At 40.5% G+C, this 22,510-nt stretch overlaps 1 protein-coding gene across 1 annotated transcript in view; it reads right to left on the minus strand.

Moving 5' to 3' along the window:
* The window catches only part of LOC135550109 (synaptotagmin-9-like), a 49,322-nt gene that overhangs the window by 23,691 nt on the left and 3,121 nt on the right, over positions 1–22,510 (minus strand). Inside the window, exons 2-3 of the mRNA XM_064980606.1 lie at positions 8,698–9,202; positions 7,404–7,962 (exon numbers count right to left, since the gene is read on the minus strand). Coding sequence (XP_064836678.1) covers positions 7,404–7,962; positions 8,698–9,202 — 1,064 coding nt within the window. The remainder of the gene's footprint in view (positions 1–7,403; positions 7,963–8,697; positions 9,203–22,510) is intronic.

Genomic DNA, 22,510 nt, shown 5'->3' on the forward strand with positions numbered 1-22,510 from the left:
AGCTTTGTTGATAGCACCACCTAAATTCTGTGCAGCAACGTTATTGAGCGCTTTAGCAACACGTTTGCAGTTGTCCAAGGCTGTAGCAGGTAGCCTAGTGGTTAGACTGTTGAGCCAGTAACTGAAAGGTTGCTAGATTGAATCCCCAAGCTGACAAGGTAAAAATCTGTTGTTCTACCCCTGAACAAGGCAGTTAACCCACTGTTCCTAGGCTGTCATTGTAAGTAAGAATGTGCCTTGCCTAGTTAAATAAAGGTTCAATAAAAAAAGCTATATAGTCCCAAAAATATGTTATAGAAAAGAGTATGTATAAACTGACCAGGGGAGCCTCCATTCATTTTTACACAGAAGCCTGTGACATGACACACCAATAAGGACTCATCTCTCAGCATTTCCAGCCCCTCCACTATCTCAGCCAATCATGGCTAGCCTGGAAGAATCCTGTATTTCTCCCTATATTATTTTTTTTTCAAAAGGCTCTCTTTTAAAGTAGGAACTAGCGTCAAATGCATAGGATCCTGTAACCAGTCACATATGTGCAGGCAAAATCTGAGGAGAAACACAATGATGTGTAGGCTAACTGAAATTAGACTCAATTTAATAACATGTTTGCACCATGTGGATTAATGTCTCCTATTTTCCTTTGTGGGATTCCAAGACGAGGTACTTAAATATATGCCCAAATATATGAACTTCATATTGCCCCAGACCTGTCAGAATAATACATCAGAGTCTCTCATTAGGCTCAGTGTAGTAACAATGATCTGATACCTTACTCCAGGTTGAAGAAACATTCTTTTCACCAGCACCACAGTAAGACAGAACAAAGTCATCATAAAATAAATCCTCTTTGAAAAAGTGGAGATCCATTCACTCCACGCACAAGCTAACTCCTCTAATTTCTCCCCAACTGTCAGCTCAGTGAGCTGGCTAGCAGTCATTTCTGTTTTCTCCATGGTAAAACACTCTTTCTTGGGTACAGTTGAAGTCAGTTGAAGCGTCTAAAGCCATGACATAATTTTCTGGAATTTCCCAAGCTATTTAAAGGCACAGTCAACCTAGCGTATGTAAACTTCTGACCCACTGGAATTGTGATACAGTGAATTATAAGTCAAATCATCTGTCTGTAAACAGTTGTTTCACTAACTACTTGTGACATGCACAAAGTAGATGTCCTAACCGACTGGCCAAAACTATAGTTTGTTAACAAGATTTTTTTTGTCATATATTTTTCAACTGTGATGTTTTACAAAACTTCTGAACATTTCTATTTCCATAGTTTCTACAGATTGTAAATTAAACATTTTTGCTAAGTGTATTATTAAATTATTGATCGATTGACTAGGACTTGTCAAATCATCCAGCAGTGCTATTTGCAGAGTTAGCTCCAGGTAAATGTTGCAATTCTTCAGCCATTCCTGAACCTGCATCCAAAAACAAGCTCCATATAAAGCTACATATGGACAGTAACAAAACAAATGATCAAATGATTCTGTCTCTTCGCAGCAAAATCTGCAGAGCTGGGATGGTTGTATCCCCCATATATACAGTATAACATTCTAATAATTTTAATTGAAAAACTCTACATTTTGAATCTGGTGTCATTTTGTGTATAAGTTGATTAACCATGTGCCATGGAATCACTGCAGTGCTGAAACTATTTAGAGCTATTGTTAAAGACTATTTGAGAACATGTATGTCAAGGCCTGGTGCCTTTTACATCCACAAAGACATATGACATGTTAGCTAGCTAGATGTACAGTACTGTGATTGGTTGTCTTTGAGGCTAGGGAGATGAGGGTGGACATGCATTGAGACAAGCAGAAAGTGGCCTCTACTTTCTAATATCGTGTACACACCTTCCACTTAAGCAGAGACATTTCCATTTTTCCATTATTGTGAGCGCAATGCTAAAGTCTAATATCAGTCATTACACAGACTAGGAAATAATATTATTTTCACCCATATTTGATGCCATGAGATCTGGAACCATGGTGCTTTCTGGAGTCATGATTGAAATCGACTCAGTAGTTTGAATCAGAGTGTAAAAGGTTAGCTACTATTCACAAGTCAGTGTGTAAATCAGCCCACTAATCAGAGCACCAAATCAGAGCACCAAATCAGAGCACCAGAAATGGAGGAACATTACCTTCTGAGTATTCTGGAGACTCCCAGTGTTATGACTGGATGGGAATTGTAGATGGTTATGATTTTATGGAAGTCTGTAGGTTATTCAAGGTAACAGTGTCCAAAGTACAAACTACAAAATCAATATCCCGAAGAAACAATGGATATACACTAGCAATGCCTCCTGTTAATGTTAGTGTGAAAAAAATGGATACAGCCTCATAATTACTCAGTGAGATGCACAGTCCCATTTTGTAAAAGAGCTTTGTAAAATGAACATACAGTATGTGCTAATTGGCCCATTTGCTGTAAACAGCAATGCTGTAATTTCTCTACCGCAGAATGTCATTAGCTAAATGGACCACAATAAGTCTTCACCTCCATGCCTCACTTTTGGAGAATAATAGAAAGATCTCAACTGGATAGATCAGTAAAGAATTTAGTTGCTAGCACAAGCTGAGGAGTTGTGAGTTGCGAGAATCCAGCTGAGGAGACACCGAGCGGAAGGCAGCCAATGAATTAGAATATAACAAATATGATTATTCTGCCTGGACACTGTTACTGCAGCTTAAAACTTGTTGAGGATAGGGGGCAGTATTTTCACTTTGGATGAATTGCGTGCCCATAGTGAACTGCATCAAACTCTGTCCTAGATTGTTAATATATGCATATTATTATTACTATTGGATAGAAAACACTCTGAAGTTTCTAAAACTATTGGAATTATGTCTGTGAGTATAACAGGCAATCTTCCAAACAAGAGGTGAAATTCTGAAAGTTGGGGCAACTTTGACATCATCGCCCCCTCCTTTCCCAACAAGATATGGATCTGGAAGCACTTCCTAAGCCTTCCACTAGATGTCCTCATTCAGTGGAAAGTGGAATGGAGCATTTGCTGTGAACTTTGACCTAATGGGAGGGGAAATCGTCAGTGTCCCGAAGGAATGCCATTTTCCTGTGGCGCATTTCTCTGTGAGTGCTACCGCTGTTCCATTTGGCTCCAGATGAAATTGTATGATCCCGTTGGAACATTATTGGATATATATGATAATAACATCCTGACGATTGATTCTCTACTTAGTTTGACCAGTTTATTCGACCTGGAATATATCTTTTGGAAGTTTTCGTGTGAGTTATCTTGGACCAGCAGTCAGTTTTTGGGGACGTGAGCTGAAAGTGATAGCAAATGCAGCTACTTGGACACTAGTATTGGACATTATGGAACAAAACCACGATTTACTGTGGACCTAGGATCCTTGCACTACATTCTGATGAAAGATCAAAGGTAAGTGAATATTTATGTTGTAATTTCGTATTTCTGTTGACTCCAACATGGCGGTTACGTCTGAGCGCCGTCTCAGATTATTGCAATGTTAGGCTTTTTCCGTAACGTTTAAAAAAAATCTGACACAGCGGTTGCATTAAGTGATTATTTATAACGCTATTTCTGACTTTTACTGACACCACAACATGGCGGGTATCTGTATGGCTGGTTTTTGTGGCTTAGCGCTGTACTCAGATTATTGCATGGCATGCTTTTTCCGTAAAGCTTTTTTGAAATTCTACAGAATTAATTCTATGCCTAACACTTGTATCTTTTATCAAAGTTTATGATGAGTATTTCTGTAAATTGATGTGGCTCTCTGGAAATTCGCCGGATATTTTCGAGGCACAACATTACTGAACATAACGCGCCAATGTAAAGTGAGACCTTTGGATATAAATGTGAACTTTATCGAAACAAAACATACATGTATTGTGTAACATGAAGTCTTATGACTGCCATCTGATGAAGATCATCAAAAGGTTAGTAATACATTTTATCTCTATTTCTGCTTTTTGTGACTCCTCTCTTTGGCTGGAAAATGGCTGTATGTTTTTCTGTGACTAGGTGCTTACCTAACATAATTGAATGGTTTGCTTTCACTGCAAATCCTTTTTGAAATTGGATATGATGACTAGATTAACAAGAAGTTAAGCTTTAATTTGGTGTATTGCACTCGTGAATGTATGAAAGTTAAATAATTGTAAAAAATATTTTTGAATTTCATGCTCTGCCATTTCAGCGGATGTTGTCGAAAGGCAAATTTCTTAACATAGGCCTATACCATTACTCTATATACAAACTTATACACACAAACAACAATTTACAGAAACACATAAACAATGACTACATCTAATCTGCACAGACCCGCATGCTCAAACCTCCATCCCTAGTGAATGCATTATTGTTTGCCACTTGGCCTTATATTGTTCCAATTTATTTTTCTCGGTTGTGCGTGCTATTTTTGAAGGCATTAAGTTGTACAACTGTCTAGGAATCCCCCTATCCCTTTCCCTTTCAAAATGTAAATAATAAATCTTTCGATTTTTTCTTTGTGTCAATGATGTCGGGTTGATTGACTTCAAGATGAGTGATGAGAAGAGAATTGAAGCACAGGGGTGGCAGCATCATGTTGCGGTGGTGCTTTGCTGCCTGAGGGACTGGTGCACTTTACAAAATAGATGGCTTCATGAGGAAGGAAAATTATGTGGATATATTGAAGCAACATCTCAAGACATCAGTCAGGAAGTTGAAGCTTGGTTGCAAATGGGTCTTCCAAATGGACAATGACCTCAAGCATACTTCCAACTTGTGGCAAAATGGCTTAAGGACAACAAGGTCAAGGTATTGGAGTGGCCATCACAAAGCCCTGACTTCAATCCCATAGAACATTTGTGGGCAGAACTGAAAACTTGTGTGCGAGCAAGGAGGCCTACAAACCTGACTCAGTTACACCAGCTCTGTCAGGAGGAATGGCCCAAAATTCACCCAACTTAATTTGGGAAGCTTGTGGAGACTACCCAAAACATTTGACCCAAGTTAAACAATTTAAAGCCAATGCTACCAAATACTAATTGAGTGTATGTAAACTTCTGACCCACTGGGAATGTGATGAAAGAAATAATAGCTGAAATAAATCACTCTCTACTATTATTCTGACATTTCACATTCTTAAGATAAAGTGATGATCCTAACTGACCTAAGACAGGGAATTGTTATTAGGATTAAATGTCAGGAATTGTGAAAAACAATGCGTTTAAATGTATTTGGCTACGGTGTATATAAACTTCTGACTTCAACTGTAGGTCTTCACTGTCAGATGTCTCCTGCCAGCTTGTTTTTCCCACAAATGAAACACATTGGGCTCTATTTTAACAAACCTAATGCAATGGTATATCGTAGCGCATGCGGTAGCTCTATAGGTTCAGTGGTGTGTCCAAAATATTTTAGCTGTTATCACGATCACAATTATCGGCGCATTTGCTGGCCTTGGTACGAAAGGGCTGTGTTTTGATGAATAAACAGGTTATGGGTGTGTTGAGACTTGGCGTGCTCCCTGAACGTGCTCCCTGGTGAAATATGTGATTGCTTCAAGTTGTGTATTTACTGTATTTTATGTCTTGCCTTGGAATCAACTCCATTTCCAATGTTAGTCCATTAAAGCTTGTTAAATAGCTTACAGAAACTAAATAACTAAATTTAGACCTATCTTTGCTAAACACGTTAACTTGAACCCATTTGCAGTCTACATTGTTCTAAGTTATTGCTTGGATTCAAAAGCATTCACAATGATATAGGGGCTAGGCCTACTGTAACTTGTTTTATGGCTGAGCAAGGACATGTCAAATATTGTCAATAAGCAAGATTAAATTAATTATTGATAAAGCCTAAAAATAGAACACATAATTATAATTAAATTCTAAACACAATAAAATAACAACTTGTTTTAAATAGGCTGTGTCACACTTACAGGCACCATCATTTCTCCCCGTGGCCATACAATATTAAAACAAAGAAGACTATGGAGGGTTTAACGGAACATCGTAACTTTTCACAGTAGCTGGACAAAGATCCAATATAGAGCGAAAGGGAGAATGTCCATTCACCGTCATACTGCTCCCAAATCGGCCTATGATTTATGAACATAATCGGATCCATCTTGCAGATCAGGTCCCATTCACACATCTGCAGAAGTTGCATTGCAGCCACAGACATTGTAACCATTAAAACAGACAGGTGAATTCCAATAAGATTGGTTGTAATAAAATGAAACGGAAAAAAACGCAATCAGGTTTTTAAAATAACAACAATAAATAAATATGAAATGTAATGATATCATAAAATCTCCACGATATAAAAGACACACATTGCAGTTGAACCAGCCTAGTCGGCCTAAGGGAGGGCTTGTGTTTTAAACATATAAAACGGAAAACAAGCAATTTTCAGGTACAGATAACTTCTGAATACAAGGTTCACTGGTATTCACCAAGGTTCTCATCTCTCTATTCATGGTGGGCATTCACATAGCCTATATCATACATTTCTTTTTTAAACATGTCCAAACGGGACTTGCATAGCTAAAATAAAGTGGGCTTGCCTCTAATGCATAGATGAAAAGGGAATGTCAGCTCACAGTTTTACTCCTCTCAAACTTTACATTTTAATAAAGTTTTGGTAATTAAGATTTATAACCAAGCGGTCTCAGGAGCCAAACCCTTTATTGAGTTTTGACTACTTCGCAATTGCATTAGGCAGGACTACAAAAAGCCTTGATTGAGAGGAGGTGAGGCCATTCTTGGTTTCTAACCAAATAAAATGAAAAAAAAAAACGTATAAATGTTTTTTTCTGTTTCTGAATACCAAGTATATGCAGGCGCCAAAATTACATATTGTGCCATGTGCATATGGGTAGTGTGTGTCACAGCTGGATAGGCTGTGTTTCTGCTGTCAAAATACATGCCATAACCAACTGCGTTAATGCTAAAACCAGCTTTTGATTGGTCTTAAATATCCCTTTGAGTGCTGCCTCAAATTACCACTTTGGATCATGTTTTTAAGGACACACCTCAAATATTTCCACCCCTCCCATCGGAGCACAAGCAAGCTGATTTAAGGCAGGTAAAATGCCAAACCCGGCATTAGGGCTGGAAAATGCCAGTGCGACAGTTTTTACATGACGAAATTGCAAACTAAAACACGTTTGACACAAGCGCCGCCGGAAATAGAGCCTATTTTCTTTATTGCAGATGAAGCTTACTGTGGCTCATCTTGAAAAATGTATCTGAGGCATTCAACCAGAGGAAAGTGCTGTAAAAATGGCTAATCTGAAATGAATATGCTGCTATAGTTATAATTGACCATTTATCTTAGTGAATCTACAGCGTTTAAGCAGAACAATCCTTCCCCTACAAGCCGGAAACAGGAAGTGATCGAACAGAACGTGTTGACTCACCGTGGAGACGTACTGGATGTCCCGGCAAAGCTTTGTCTCTGCAGGGAAGTCCACCAGATCCAGGAAGTTGTCTACCACCACCTGGCCGATTATATCGTGGCGCGAGAAGCGATCAAAGTCGTAGACACTGAAGTGCAGCTTTCGCGTCGGCAGCTCAGCGTACTCCACGGGGAACAGGAATACTTCATCGAACACGGGGTTGAGTGTCTTGCGGTGAACCTTGGTCTGGTGCTTGGTCTGCCGGTCCGGTAGTAGGTAGATCTTGACGTATGGGTCCGAGGTGCCCAATAAGTCCTTGGCGGGGAGATCCTGCGCCTTGTGGATCTTGACGATTAGTTGCTCCAGGTCACAGTCGAACTTAAGAATGAAGTGTAGGCGTCCACAGCCTCCGCCCCGTCGGCCCCCCTCATCCCCTTCCAGGGAGCGCTGCTTGTAAAGCTCTGGTTTGAGACGGCCCAGACCCAGGCCCATCCCAGTCAGAGAGTCCTGTCTCTGGAACTGGGCCACGTTAAAGTCCGGGTTGGACCTGTTTACAGATAATCTACGGATAGAGTCAGACCTGTGTAGAGGACAGACAGAAAGAGACACAGTATAAATATTTGTACAGTAGGGTTGGGGTAAATTCCAATTTAATTAGAAATTCCAATTCAATTCATAAGTTCACTCATGGTGGATAATTGACATTGAATGACATTGAAATGTAAAAAATCATCATTATTCCGTAACTGTTTGGACTTGCTTTAATTGGAATGGAATTGGAATTGTAAAAACATATAACCTCTGGAATTTAATTGGAATTCAGTATCATTACATTACGCAGTTAAAGGAATGATCACAAATAGTAAAGCAAATTTACTGTAGGATTATTTGTAATAATTTCAACCTGCATTCCTATATTTCTGACATGATCATCCTGAAAGCCTGGAGGGAATTTAATTTTCATTTGTGGAATTCTTGGAATGTAAACCTAACATTGGAATTTAGAGGAATGTAATTATCTCTTAATTCAAAGACTGACCTGGAATTCAAATTAAATTAAATGGAATTTAAAGGGAGAGAGAATTGAATAAGAATTACATTTGTGGAATTAACTCCAGTCCTGGTGGACTGTGGTACTCATGTACTGGCAATGTACAGTATTGAAATCTTTATTCCTACTTTATTCCTACTTACAGTCTTAGTAGCAGTCTTATATTGTAAGGGAACTTGGTATAGTAGGTACTACAGTATACAAGCACAGTACATGGCACAATAGTGACTTCATCATAGTAGAGGACTGTGAAATAGTACTCACCCAATCTCTGTGTGTATAGACATTGACCGGACGGAGGGGGAGGGCTCAGTGGTCTGCCTCTGCGTACGAGGGTTGGTGTGGACCCCGTTCTCGCGGCCTTTACTCTGGGTTTCCAGGGGGATGTCTGGAGATGTGTGGCTAATCTTCATGGCCGCCTCTGGGATGGGAATGATCGCCGCTATGGGGGGCGGTGAGACGGGGGTCACCGGCCCGGTCACTGTCCCAGACGCCACAGGGACAATGGAGCAGCGATGTGACTCACGGCGGTCGAGGGCGGAGACGGGGGGGTCGACGGCCGTGTAGACTGGCTCCCTGGCTGGGACGTAGGGTTGCAAAGGTGCCATGGGGGAATCGTGGTGCCCATGGGTGGGCTCCTTGATGCTGGGGGAGAGGCCACGCTCCCTCCATGGGATCCAGCAGAGCTTCCAGGACACGAAGATTGAGACCCCGAACAAGGCCAGGCCACAGGCTGTCACCACCAGGGACAGCAGGCTCACTGACACATCTACAGAGTGCAGGGAGGTGTGGAAAGAGGGAGAGAGGGAGGAAAGAAAGGGAGAGTGTTAGTAGGGTAATTTTACTTATACAAGGATGTGAGAGGCACAGTGAGACAAACAAAGATCAATTACACATGTACAAGACAGAGGCTTGGGAGAGAATTAATCATCACATCCTCATTTAACACATTTTTTACCTCGCTGCCATTGAAAACACGTTCTCTGGAGTGATGAATCATGCTTCCCCATGTGGCAGTTCAACGGACAAATCTGGGTTTGGCGGATGCCAGGAGAACGCTACCTGCCCCAATTCATAGGTTGATGGAGGATGAATAATGGTTTATATTTCTTTTTCATGGTTCGGGCTAGGTCCCTTAGTTCCAATGAAGGGAAATCTTAACGCTACAGCACATAATGACATTGTAAACGATTCTGTTTTTCAGACTTTGTGACAACAGTTTGGGGAAGGCCATTTCCTGTTCCAGCATGACAATTTTTTCGAGATCGGAAGACCTTGAATGGCCTGCACAGAGCCCTGACCTCAACCCCATCGAACACCTTTGGGATAAATTGGAATGCCGACTGCAAGCCAGGCCTAATTGCCCAACATCAGTGCCTGACCTCACTAATGCTCCTGTGGCAGAATGAAAGCAAGTCCCAGCAGCAATGTTCAAACATCTAGTGAAACGCCCAGAAGAGTGGAGGCTATTATAGCAGTGAAGTGAGGACCAACTCCATATTAATGCCCATGATTTTGGAATGAGATGTTCAACGAGCAGGTGTCTTCATACTTTTGTTCATGTAGTGTATGTCATAGCTAGAGATGCCCAAAGGCAAACTATGTGCCATTAAAGACACACCACAAGGAACGGCCTAAGACTGATTTAAATCACTGTGCACTAATTTAAAAAAAACATGGCATGGTCAATTACAAGTGTGCTTTGCGGGAACTTTTCTCATTCTCCCTTAATATTCTCTTAATAAAGAGAGAGTGTGACAAACTTAATTAGGAATTATCCAAAGTTGTTTAATCATCTCCTCTGGAGTCCCATATGCGGCCAGGGTCCTGATTTTAGTGCTGCTGTAATCCACTGTCCTTGACCGATAGGAATAGAGCAAGAAAACGTTGTGGAGAAACATTCTATGGGAATCAATTGACCCAACTTGAACAATTCCAAGCCACTCTTCAAGCTTAAATCTTCAATATTTAGATATACCTGGGGTGCAGGTGATATTTAACAGCCATTTTGAGCAATTAATTAAATTATGTGATGGATCATCTGTAAGAGTTTAAATTGGTGTGACGACGTCGGACCTTTCTGTTCATTTCTCCTCACAGAACTCATTGTTTGCTAAATAGTTTGCCACAAACATACTAGCTACAGTTGAAGTCGAAGGTTTACATACACCTTAGCCAAATACATTTAAACTCAGTTTTTCACAATTCCTGACATTTAATCCCAGTAAAAAATCCCTGTTTTAGGTCAGTTAGGATCAGCATTTTATTTTTTTGTGAAATGTCAGAATAATAGTAGAGTGATTTATTTCAGCTTCTATATCTCATCACATTCCCAGTGGGTCAGAAGTTTACATACACTCAATTAGTACTTGGTGAAATTGCCTTTAAATTATTTAACTGGGTCAAACGTTTCAGGTAGCCTTCCACAAGCTTCCCACAATAAGTTGGGTGAATTTTGTCCCATTCCTCCTGACAGAGCTGGTGTATCTGAGTCAGGTTTGTAGGCCTCCTTGCTGGCACATGCTTTTTCAGTTCTGCCCACAAATGTTCAATAGAATGAGGTCAGGGCTTTGTGATGGCCTTTCCAATACCTTGACCTTGTTGTCCTTGAGCCATTTTTCCACAACGTTGGAAGTATGCTTGGGGTCATTGTCCATTTGGAAGACCCATTTGCGACCAAGCTTTAACTCCTGACTGATGTCTTGAGATGTTGCTTCAATATACCCACATAATTGTCCCTCCTCATGAAGCCATCTATTTTCTGAAGTGCACCAGTCCCTCCTGCAGCAAAGCACCCCCAGAACATGATGCTGCTACCCCCAAAACATGATGCTGCTACCCCCGTGCTTCATGGTTGGGATGGTGTTCTTCGACTTGCAAGCATCCCCCTTTTTCCTTTAAATGTAACAATGGTCATTATGGCAAAACAGTTATATTTCTGTTTCATCAGACGAGAGGACATTTCTACAAAAAGTACGATCTTTGTCTCCATGTGCAGTTGCAAACCGTAGTTTGACTTTTTTATGGCAGTTTTGGAGCAGTGGCTTCTTCCTTGCAGAGCGGCCTTTCAGGTTATATCAATATAGGACTCATTTTACTGTGGATATAGATACTTTTGTACCCGTTTCTTCCAGCATCTTCACAGGGTCCTTTGTTGTTGTTCTGGTATTGATTTGCACTTTTCGCACCAAAGTACGTTCATCTCTAGGAGACAGAACGCATCTCCTTCCTGAGCGGTATGACAGCTGATTGGTCCCATGGTGTCACGAGTCCGACCGAGAGTGGTTCCCTTTCCCGGGCGGGTGGCGCTCGGCGGTCGTCGTCACCGGCCTATTAGCTGCCACTGATTGTCTTTCCTCCCCCTCCTTGTATGTTTAGTGGTAGCACCTGTTTATGTTTAATTAGTTTGTCTTTAATAGACAGCCGGCCCGCCTGGTTGTCGGCTCTGTTGTAGAGGTACGTGTTAGTACTTGGTCGTGTATTTTTCATTGTACATTTTGATTCCCTGTGTTTGGGAACGTACCTATTGTGAGCACCCTGTGGTGCGTTGGTGCTATTAAAGACGCACAGCATTGAACTCTCTGTCTCCTGCTTTTGACTCCACACCCACGACACCCGGAGCATTACACATGGTGTTTATACTTGCGTACTATTGTTTGCACAGATGAACGTGGTACCTTCAGGCGTTTGAAAATTGCTCCCTAGGATGAACTAGTCTTGGCTGATTTATTTTGATTTTCCCATGATGTCAAGCAAAGAGGCACTGAGTTTGAAGGTAGGCCTTAAAAAACATATACAGGTACACCTCCAATTGAATCAAATTTTGTAAATTAGCCTATCAGAAGCTTCTAAAGCCATGGCATCATTTTCTGGAATTTTCCAAGCTATTTAAAGGTACAGTCAACGTAGAGTATGTACACTTCTGACCCACTGGAATTGTGATACAGTGAATTATAAGTGAAATGGTCTGTCTGTAAACAATTGTTGGAAAAAGTTATTGTGTCATGCACAAAGCAGATGTCCTAACCGACTTGCCAAAACTATAGTTTGTTAACAAGAAATTTGTGGAGTGGTTGACTCCAACCTAAGTGTATGTAATCTTCTGACTTCAACTGTATATCCAATTCAAGATAACGCATTGTGCTTTGTAGGGTAATATAAAATAACAAACGGCGAATGTGTCTTCTTATAATGTAATTCAATTTGAAGTGTTTAGCCTTAGTATTGGAAACTCTAATGTTAATGCCTTAGAGATAGACCTTATATACAGTATAATGGTTTACACTAACCAGGTCAACGTAATCGAGGAGAGGAAACGTGGAAACAAATGTGCTTGATGAAATGAGACTCCCCTCCACAAGCTCGTCATCAGCCAAACTGAGTGGCTCAAACAGATTTTGCTAGTTGTACCAGACATTTTCTATACTAAAAGTGGGCGTTTTAAAACGTGTGGGTACTTTTCTCCTCTGAGAAAAAAAAACTTGTTTCAAAAGGGGTGTGGCGGATTACAAAACAAAACTCTTCCTGGTAGGACTCTGGAAGGATATTGTCACGCCCTGGTCAAAATGTATTATGTTTATCTTCATTTATTTGGTCAGGCCAGGGTGTGACATGGGTTATTGTGGTGTTTTTGTCTTGGGTTTTTTGTGGGATGTCTAGCGTAGTCTATGGCTGCCTGAGGCGGTTCTCAATCAGATTCAGGTGATTATCGTTGTCTCTGATTGGGAACCATATTTAGGCAGCCATATTCTTTGAGTGTTTTGTGGGTGATTGTTTCTGTCTCTGTGTTTAGTTTCACTAGATAGGCTGTATAGTTTTTTCACGTTTCCGTCTGTTGTTTAGTATATTACAGTAATTTCATGTCTAGTCATTTTTCTTTAATAAACATGAGTAACCACCACGCTGCATTTTGGTCTGCTCCTCCTTCAACAGAAGAATGCCGTTACAGATATACTTAAGAATTCTCAGCCGGGAGAGGCTATCGAGGAGAAGTGCAAACTCATCTGTTCACCTATTAACAAAATGATATTCTCCTACATATGGTAACGACTTATCGGTTTCCTTCCTGGTCAGAAGGGGAGGAGGACGGATGAGTCGAGGATAGGATGGATTTATGCCCAACGGAGAATCTCCCTATATCTATACTGGTTCTCATCCTCTACACAGTTTAAACTAAGATACTACACGTACAGTGGGGCAAAAAAAGTATTTAGTTAGCCACCAATTGTGCAGGTTCTCCCACTTAAAAAGATGAGAGGCCTGTAATTTTCATTATAGGTACACTTCAACTATGACAGACAAAATTAGAAGAAAAAAATCCAGAAAATCACATTGTAGGATTTTTTAGGAATTTATTTGCAAATTATGGTGGAAAATATGTATTTGGTCACCCACAAACAAGCAAGATTTCTGGCTCTCACTGACCTGTAACTTCTTCTTTAAGAGGCTCCTTTGTCCTCCACTCGTTAATGGCACCTGTTTGAACTTGTTATCAGTATAAAAGACACCTGTCCACAACCTCAAACAGTCACACTCCAAACTCCACTATGGCCAAGACCAAAGAGCTGTCAAAGGACACCAGAAACAAAATTGTAGACCTGCACCAGGCTGGGAAGACTGAATCTGCAATAGGTAAGCAGCTTGGTTAGAAGAAATCAACTGTGGGAGCAATTATTAGGAAATGGAAGACATACAAGACCACTGATAATCTCCCTCGATCTGGGGCTCCACGCAAGATCTCACCCCGTGGGGTCAAAATGATCACAAGAACGGTGAGCAGAAATCCCAGAACCACATGGCGGGACCTAGTGAATGACCTGCAGAGAGCTGGGACCAAAGTAACAAAGCCTACCATCTGCAAGGGCATTGAAGATGAAACGTGGCTGGGTCTTTCATCATGACAATGATCCCAAACACACCGCACGGGCAACGAAGGAGTGGCTTCGTAAGAAGCATTTCAAGGTCCTGGAGTGGCCTAGCCAGTCTCCAGATCTCAACCCCATAGAAAATCTTTGGAGTAGGTTGAAAGTCCGTGTTGCCCAGCAACAGCCCCAAAACATCACTGCTCTAGAGGAGATCTGCATGGAGGAATGGGCCAAAATACCAGCAATAGTGTGTGAAAACCTTGTGAAGACTTACAGAAAACGTTTGACCTCTGTCATTGCCAACAAAGGGTATATAACAAAGTATTGAGATAAACTTTTGTTATTGACCAAATACTTATTTTCCACCATAATTTGCAAATAAATTCATTAAAATCCTACAATGTGATTTTCTGGATTTTTTTTTCTCATTTTGTCTGTCATAGTTGAAGTGTACCTATGATGAAAATTACAGGCCTCTCTCATCTTTTTAAGTTGGAGAACTTGCACAATTGGTGGCTGACTAAATACTTTTTTGCCCCACTGTATGTATACAGTGTGAAAATGCTGCAAGTAATCCTGTAATTATATTTTCAGCATGACTTGCAACATGTTGTATGTTGATGATGCTATTGATGTATTGCACTTTGTTGTCCCCATAACGGTCTTGTAGGAAGCAGTGACAGTCCTATGAACGTGAAATGTGTCTTTAAAATGCTGTCAACATCATCCTAATTACAGAGCATCGCGGTACTGCTCACATTCAGAATGAGAGCTAGAGAGACTTTAGGGTTTACTGTGTTCCCATGTAACATGGGTTGCAGGCACTTTTTGGCCATATCAAGGCAGCCTCAAATCACAAATGAAAGATTAAGATTTCAAAGTGTTGTGATGAATAATTAAGTGTGCTCATTCAGACTGGCACAGGGTCCCCCAGTCACCGCGGAAGGGGGGGAACAGAAAGACAATCATGAAGAGCCTTCTGATTCATCTTGGCTTTTGCCTCCAAAGCAATCCCAGGAAGTGAAGTACTGATGAGATCTCCCTCTCTGGGAATTCTTCTGAAGAGGATGAAGTTCCGCCAGAGAGATCTTCAAAGAGATGAATCAGTGTCATTGGGAATTCATCATTTTTGCACAGCTGTCACCCATTGAACTTGGAGGACTTGGCAAACTCTCAGAGATTAGGGTCACACAATGTAACACAATGCACGACACCTAACTAACATACACCTTCCGAACTGCAGAGCAAATCAGCACTCCCCCACTAATCACTACTACACATAATGGCAAACCTACAGAGGCCGTGCATTTTTCCTAACTATCTTTACATGTGTTAAATGGTCAGATTGACTAGAGGCATTTATAAAACAAACCCACTCATCTGTAAATTGTTTTGCACCATACAGTATGTACCGTGTAGTTCACCATGTTTTGCCATATGCTGTCCCATTCTCCAGCCCTGTTTGTCCGTTGTTACTGAAACCCTGTGGGTTTACATCAACTGAGGCGTAGGAAATTATGAAATTATGATTCGTGTAATTAATCCACTGGGAGAAAGCTTTTTTAGTTATTTGTTTAATTATATATGTACGCTAAATGACTAAGCACAGATAGGGCTATGCAAGAGAACACTCAGGATGTTATCTTGTCTTAAACAAGGTCTGGATTTGTGAGATACCATGTTTCTCTGGATCTCAGTGACCACATCTTAATGAAATCTTATCGTAGACCCTTTACATACTGTATCTCCACAGGGGTGAAAGTGAAAAAAGTGAAGACAGCAGTTTGGCACTAATCAGTAACGGTAAAAATGATGTACTGCCGTGGAAAGACAAAATTACAAACATGGCAAATCTCTTGAAATTGAATTATCATTCAGGTCGAGAGCTGCGGCTTCTGATGCGAGGTCTGTTTCATGGATTTTAGTGCTGAGCGATTAATCAAAATGTTGGTTATTTTTCATTTTTTAAACAACATCGGTTCAATTATTTTAATTGCATTTAGTTTGTTTTTTTGTCTGTGAGCTCAATGCGCAAATTGCACAATTTCTCTAAAGACAAATCAGATCCAGCCTGAACTGTCCGATGTCGTATGGAGTTGTAGCTTCCAACAGGCCAATATTCTATACTGTACAACAATATAAAGACAACATCCAACAATTTCAAAGATTTTACTAAGTTACAGTTCATAGACAGAAATCAGTCAATAGAAATAAATTCATTATCACCCAATCTATAGATTTCACATGACCGGGCAGGGGCGCAGCCATGGAGCTAGGCCAACCACTGGGGAGCTAGGCCCAGCCAATCAGAATAATACAAAATTAAAAGAATGGTGAGGCCGGTTGGACGTACAGCTAAATTCTCTAAAACAACGTTGGAGGCGTCATATGGTCGAGAAATTAACATTAAATGATTCTCTGTTGGACATTCCTGCAGTCAGCATGCCAATTTCACGCTCCCTCTAAACTTGAGACATCTGTGGCATTGTGTTGTGTGACAAATCTGCACATTTTAGAGTGGCCTTTTATAGTCCCCAGCTCAAGGTCCACCTGTTTAATGATCATGCTGTTTAATAAGCTTCTTGATATGCCACACTTGTCAGGTGGATGGATTATCTTGGCAAAGGAGAAATTCTCATTTACAGTGATATAAACTCATTTGTGCACACAATTTGAGAGAAATACATTTTTTTGTGCAGCTCATGAAAAATGAGACCAAGACTTTACATGTTGCATTTATATTTTTGCTCAGTATAAACAGTAGTAATTAACTACAATGACCATAATCCATTGTGAATCTACTTAGCCAATCTGTGTTTCTTTTGCTCCTGCTACGGAAGAGAGAAGAATGTGCGATCTTGAGGTGATATAGAGCGCAGCTGTTGCTTAGCCAGGTACCTCTACCTGAAAATACACTATCAAAGTGATTGATAGTTGGTATTCAGCAGTCATAAAAGTATGCCTTATTTATTTTGAAGAACTACTAAAATAGTGATTTTGTCAGACAGCATAGGCAGCAACTATACAGAGATGAGAGGATGACTTGGAATGAAATAATAAAGTCATCAAATAAAACAAATGTAATATACACAACTAAAATATTTTATTAAAGTAAAGTGCTTAAATGGTGTTTAATAAGTGAACAGCAGTAATGTGCAGTCACTACCATCATGGGACTTTTATTCATTGTTTTATTCTGTGTTGTTACAGCATTCCACCAAAATAATAGAAAATATACCAAACCGACCTCAAAAAGCTGTAATCGCTCAGCACTAATGGATGTGGAATCTGCTGGGCGGACCAAGGGAAATCACATGCAGGGTAAAAGGCCAGCTGACCACCTTTGATTGCAGTAAAAAGCAAAGGGGTTGTTTTTGACATGGCCCCTTCCATTACATATTCCCTCAGAATGTTGAGGCAAAGCCAGCTGGGAGTCTGGGGCTTCCTTAATGAGCCTAGTATTGCACACCACCTACCCTTCTTCTTCCTCCTCTTATTGCTGTCTCCTAACTTTCTATTACCATCCCCCTCGTCCTCCTTAACCTCACCCATGCTTCCCCCTCTGATATGTCAGGGATATAACTCCTTTTACACATCAAAGTCAAGAATTATACTGTTCCGATAGCTCTCACAACAATCAGTAATCAAACAGTTGATTAAAATAATAGATTATAGTCCACAGCGGTCTAAAATAAATGTACCCTTAAATGAGCCACTTCCAATATTGCAGTGAGTTAGCCTACGTTGTGACAGTGTGAAGAAGGTGAATGATGAAGTCTGCCCAGAAATATTATCTTCAGAGCCTTGACCGCTCTTGCATTTCTCAGAGCACTTGCAAAAACCTCATCAAAACGTGTGTATAGTCGACACTGTACATGGTGGTAGATGGGACGAGGCCACTCTGACTTGTCTTGCTTTGAGGATGTCATACCAACATACCACACACATAATATCTCAACTTGTGTTTCTAGGCTATTATGAAGATCAAAAAACGTCATAAACAATTGTGAATCTTCTTGGGCTGATCCTTCCGTTCAAGCTCCTCCAAGCTGTTATAAACATGATCCAGGATCATAAAATACTGCAATATGGAGAACCAACTGTATGAAAATGTACCTCTGCGTTCATATACTGTATGTTACCTGCATTATTTGTATCAGTTGATTGAGTGCTTCATGACAGTAATGGCATTGAAATGCCACTAACCAGGGTGGCCATTTTGCTGTTGTAAAATTCATGCCATGCCACTCCTGTCACCTGTGATGAAGCTCCTCTTTATCTGTGTAGGACACGTTTCAATTTTCAAGTTTTAATGTCAAGTGAAATGCCTTTCTTGCCAGCTCTAAACCTAACAATGCAGTAATCAATATCAATGTAGTATTGAAAATTATTTAAGGTAGAACACCCAAGTAGTAAGTAAGCTACATGCAGTTCCAATACAATATGTATAATGTGCAGAGATACTGGAGTGATGGAGAGCATTGTCCATATGTCCACCTAATGTCCTCTGTACACACAGCACATGTGACCGTCACAGACCTGCAGTTGGCTATTGAACATGAATGGGAGAGGCTTTCAACACACAAATCCCATTCTCTGAATCAAAGCTACTGATAGCATCAGTCACTATTCCTGATGAAATAAGTCAATCGGTGAAACCACAGGCCATGTCACAACCAGCCAAAGACATGGTACACCAGGGGTGAGCTGTGTTTAGACCACAATGTGGCATCTGATTGGACGGTGGCTATTGAGCTCAGAGATGAGGGCGATAGACTGACATGGGCTGCCCTGTAGCCTGAGAGCACATTGATCCAGAGGCCTAGTGGTGGTTTGCTTGGCACATTGCCCTGGTACTGCCTGAGGAGGTCTAGATTCATAGTATATTTGAAAATACTCAAATATCCCCGATAGCTAACAAAAACATCCAACAGAAAGAGAGGGGGGGGATATTGCCAATTTAAGCACTTCCTTGAACCTACAGTACTCCCTTGTGTTGCTCTAAGGTGCCTTGCAGATTGTTTGGTGTTGAATTAGTGAGAGATTAGTTAGGAAGCACTAATTAGTGTGCCCCTATAGCAAACTGATATGTAATAATCTACATTACCTACACCTCTACTCAATAAGTCATCAGCAGCAATAGCAGTCAATATGCACTGAGTTTATAAAGCATTAGGAACACCTGCTCTTTCCATGACATAGTTTGACTGACAGGGTGAATCCAGGTGAAAGCTATGATCCTTATTGATGTCACTAGTTAAATCCACTTCAATACATGTAGATGAAGGGGAGGAGACCGGTTAAAAAAATATTTGTACGTTTTGAGACAATTGAGACATGGATTGTATGTACGTCATGCAGAGAGTGAATGGGCAAGACAACGTGTTTTTTTACTCATTATTAGGAAGGTGTTCTTAATGTTTTGTACACTCAGTGTAAATTAGCTACTGTATGTGAATATGAGTGAGCTGCTACCAACCAAAAACCTCATAGGCATGATCTATCACAGGCATTATCTACAGTTGAAGTCAGAAGTGTACATACACCTTAGCCAAATGCATTTAAACTCATTGTCTTTCACAATTCCTGATATTTAATCCTAGTCAAAATTCACTGTCTTAGGTCAGTTAGGATCATCACTTTATTTTAAGAATGTGAAATATCAGAATAATAGTAGGGAGAATCATTTATTTCAGCTTTTATTTCTTTCATCACATTCCCAGTGGGTAAGAAGTTTACATACACTCAATTAGTACTTGGTAGAATTGCCTTTAAAATGTTTAACTTCTTATGGCTTGGGGGCAGTATTGAGAAGCTTGGATGAATAAGGTGCCCAGAGTAAACCGCCTGCTACTCAGGCCCAGAAGCTAAGATATGCATATTATTAGTACATTTGGATAGAAAACACCCTGAAATTTCTAAAACTGTTTGACTGATGTCTGTGAGTATAACATAACTCATATGGCAGGCAAAAACCTGAGAAAAATTCCAACCAGGAAGTGGGAAATCTGAGGTTTGTAGTTTTTCAACTCTTTGCCTATCCAAGATACAGTGTAAAATTGGTCTGATTGCACTTCCTAAGGCTTCTACTAGATGTCAAGAGTCTTTAGAACCTGGTTTGAGGCTTCTACTGTGTAGGAGGAGAGAATGAGAGCTGATTGAGTAAGAGGTCTGCCAGAAGGCCATGAGTGTTATGGCTATCGTCGGAATGAGACCAAGGTGCAGAGTGGTGGACGTACATTATGAATTTATTAAATGAACACCAAAAAAAAACAAGATAAATTACACGTAAAGTAATGTAGCACTAAACCAGCAACTAACAAAAAGAAGATCCCACAACAGAAAGTGGGGAAAAGGGCTGCCTAAGTATGATCCCCAATCAGAGACAACGACAGACAGCTGCCTCTGATTGGGAACCATACTCAGCCAAAAACAAATAGACAACATAGAAGTCCCACCCCAAATCACACCCTGACCTAAACAAATAGAGAAATAGAGAGCCATTTTAAGGTCAGGGCGTGACAATGAGCTCATTTAGGCACGCTCCCGTGAGAGGTAGCTGCGTTCCATTGCATTTCTCAAGACAAAGGAAATCTCCGGTTGAAACATTATTGAAGATTTATGTTAAAAACATCCTAAAGATTGATTCTATACATCGTTTGACATGTTTCTACGAACTGCAATGTAATTTTTTTACTTTGTCTGGCCTGCATGTTGTGTATTTATCGAACAAAACAAACATTTATTGTGGAACTGGGATTCCTGGGAGTGCATTCTGATGAAGATCATCAAAGGTAAGTGAATATTTATAATGCTATTTCTGACTTCTGTTGACTCCACAACATGGCGGATATCTGTATGGCTTGTTTTGGTCTCTGAGCGCTGTACTCAGATTATAGCATGGTGTGCTTTTTTGGTAAAGCTTTTTTGAAATCTGACACAGCGGTTGCATTAAGGAGAAGTTTATCTAAAGTTTCATACATATTTTCTATCAATGTTTAGGATGAGTATTTATGTAAATTGATGTGGCTTTTGGAAGCAAAACATTACGGAACGTAACGCGCCAATGTAAACAGATTTTTTTATATAAATGTTAGTGATTAATTTTATCTATATTTCTGCTTTTTGTGACTCCTCTCTTTGGCTGGAAAATGGCTGTGTTTTTCTGTGACTAGTTACTGATTTAACATAATCAGATGGTGTGCTTTTGTCATAAAGCCTTTTTGAAATCGGACACGGTGGTGGGATTAACAACACATTTACCTTTAAAATGGTGTAAAATACTTGTATGTTTGAGATATTTTAATTATGAGATTTCGGTTGTTTGAATTTGGAGCCCTGCACTTTCACTGGCTGTTGTCATATCGATCCCGTTAACGGGATCTCAGCCGTAAGAAGTCAACTTGGGTCAAACATTTCGGGTAGCCTTCCACAAGCTTCCCACAATAAGTTTTGGCCCATTCTTCCTGACAGAGCTGGTGCAACTGAGTCAGATTTGTAGGCCTCCTTGCTCGCACACACATTTTCAGTTCTGCCCACAAATTTTCTATGGGATTGAGGTCAGGGCTTTGTGATGGCCACTCCAATACTTTGACTTTGTTGTCCTTAAGCCATTTTGCCACAACTTTGGAAGTATGCTTGGGGTCATTGTACATTTGGAAGACCCATTTGCGACCAAGCTTTAACTGATGTTTTGATGTTGCTTCAATATATCCGCATAATTGTCCTTCCTCATGATGCAATCTATTTTCTGAAGTGCACCAGTCCCTGCTGCAGCAAAGCACCCCCACAACATGATGCGGCCACCCCAGGTTTCATGATGCAAGCATCCCCCTTTATCCTCCAAACATAACGATGGTCATTATGGCCAAACAGTTCCATTTCTGTTTCATCAGACCAGAGGACATTTCTACAAAAAGTACGATCTTTGTCTACATGTGCAGTTACAAACCGTAGTCTGGCTTTTTTATGGCAGTTTTGGAGCAGTGGCTTCTTCCTTGCTGAGCGGCCTTTCAGTTTATGCCGATATAGGACTTGTTTTACTGTGGATATAGATAGTTTTGTACCTGTTTCCTCCAGCATCTCCACAAGATCCTTTGTTGTTCTGGGATTGATTTGCAATTTTCGCACCAAAGTACTTTCATCTCTAGGAGACAGAACGTGTCTCCTTCCTGAGTGGTATGATGGCTGCGTGGTCCCATGGTGTTTATAAT

The sequence above is a fragment of the Oncorhynchus masou genome, chromosome 1, assembly GCF_036934945.1.
Source record: "Oncorhynchus masou masou isolate Uvic2021 chromosome 1, UVic_Omas_1.1, whole genome shotgun sequence".
Taxonomy (NCBI): domain Eukaryota; kingdom Metazoa; phylum Chordata; class Actinopteri; order Salmoniformes; family Salmonidae; genus Oncorhynchus; species Oncorhynchus masou.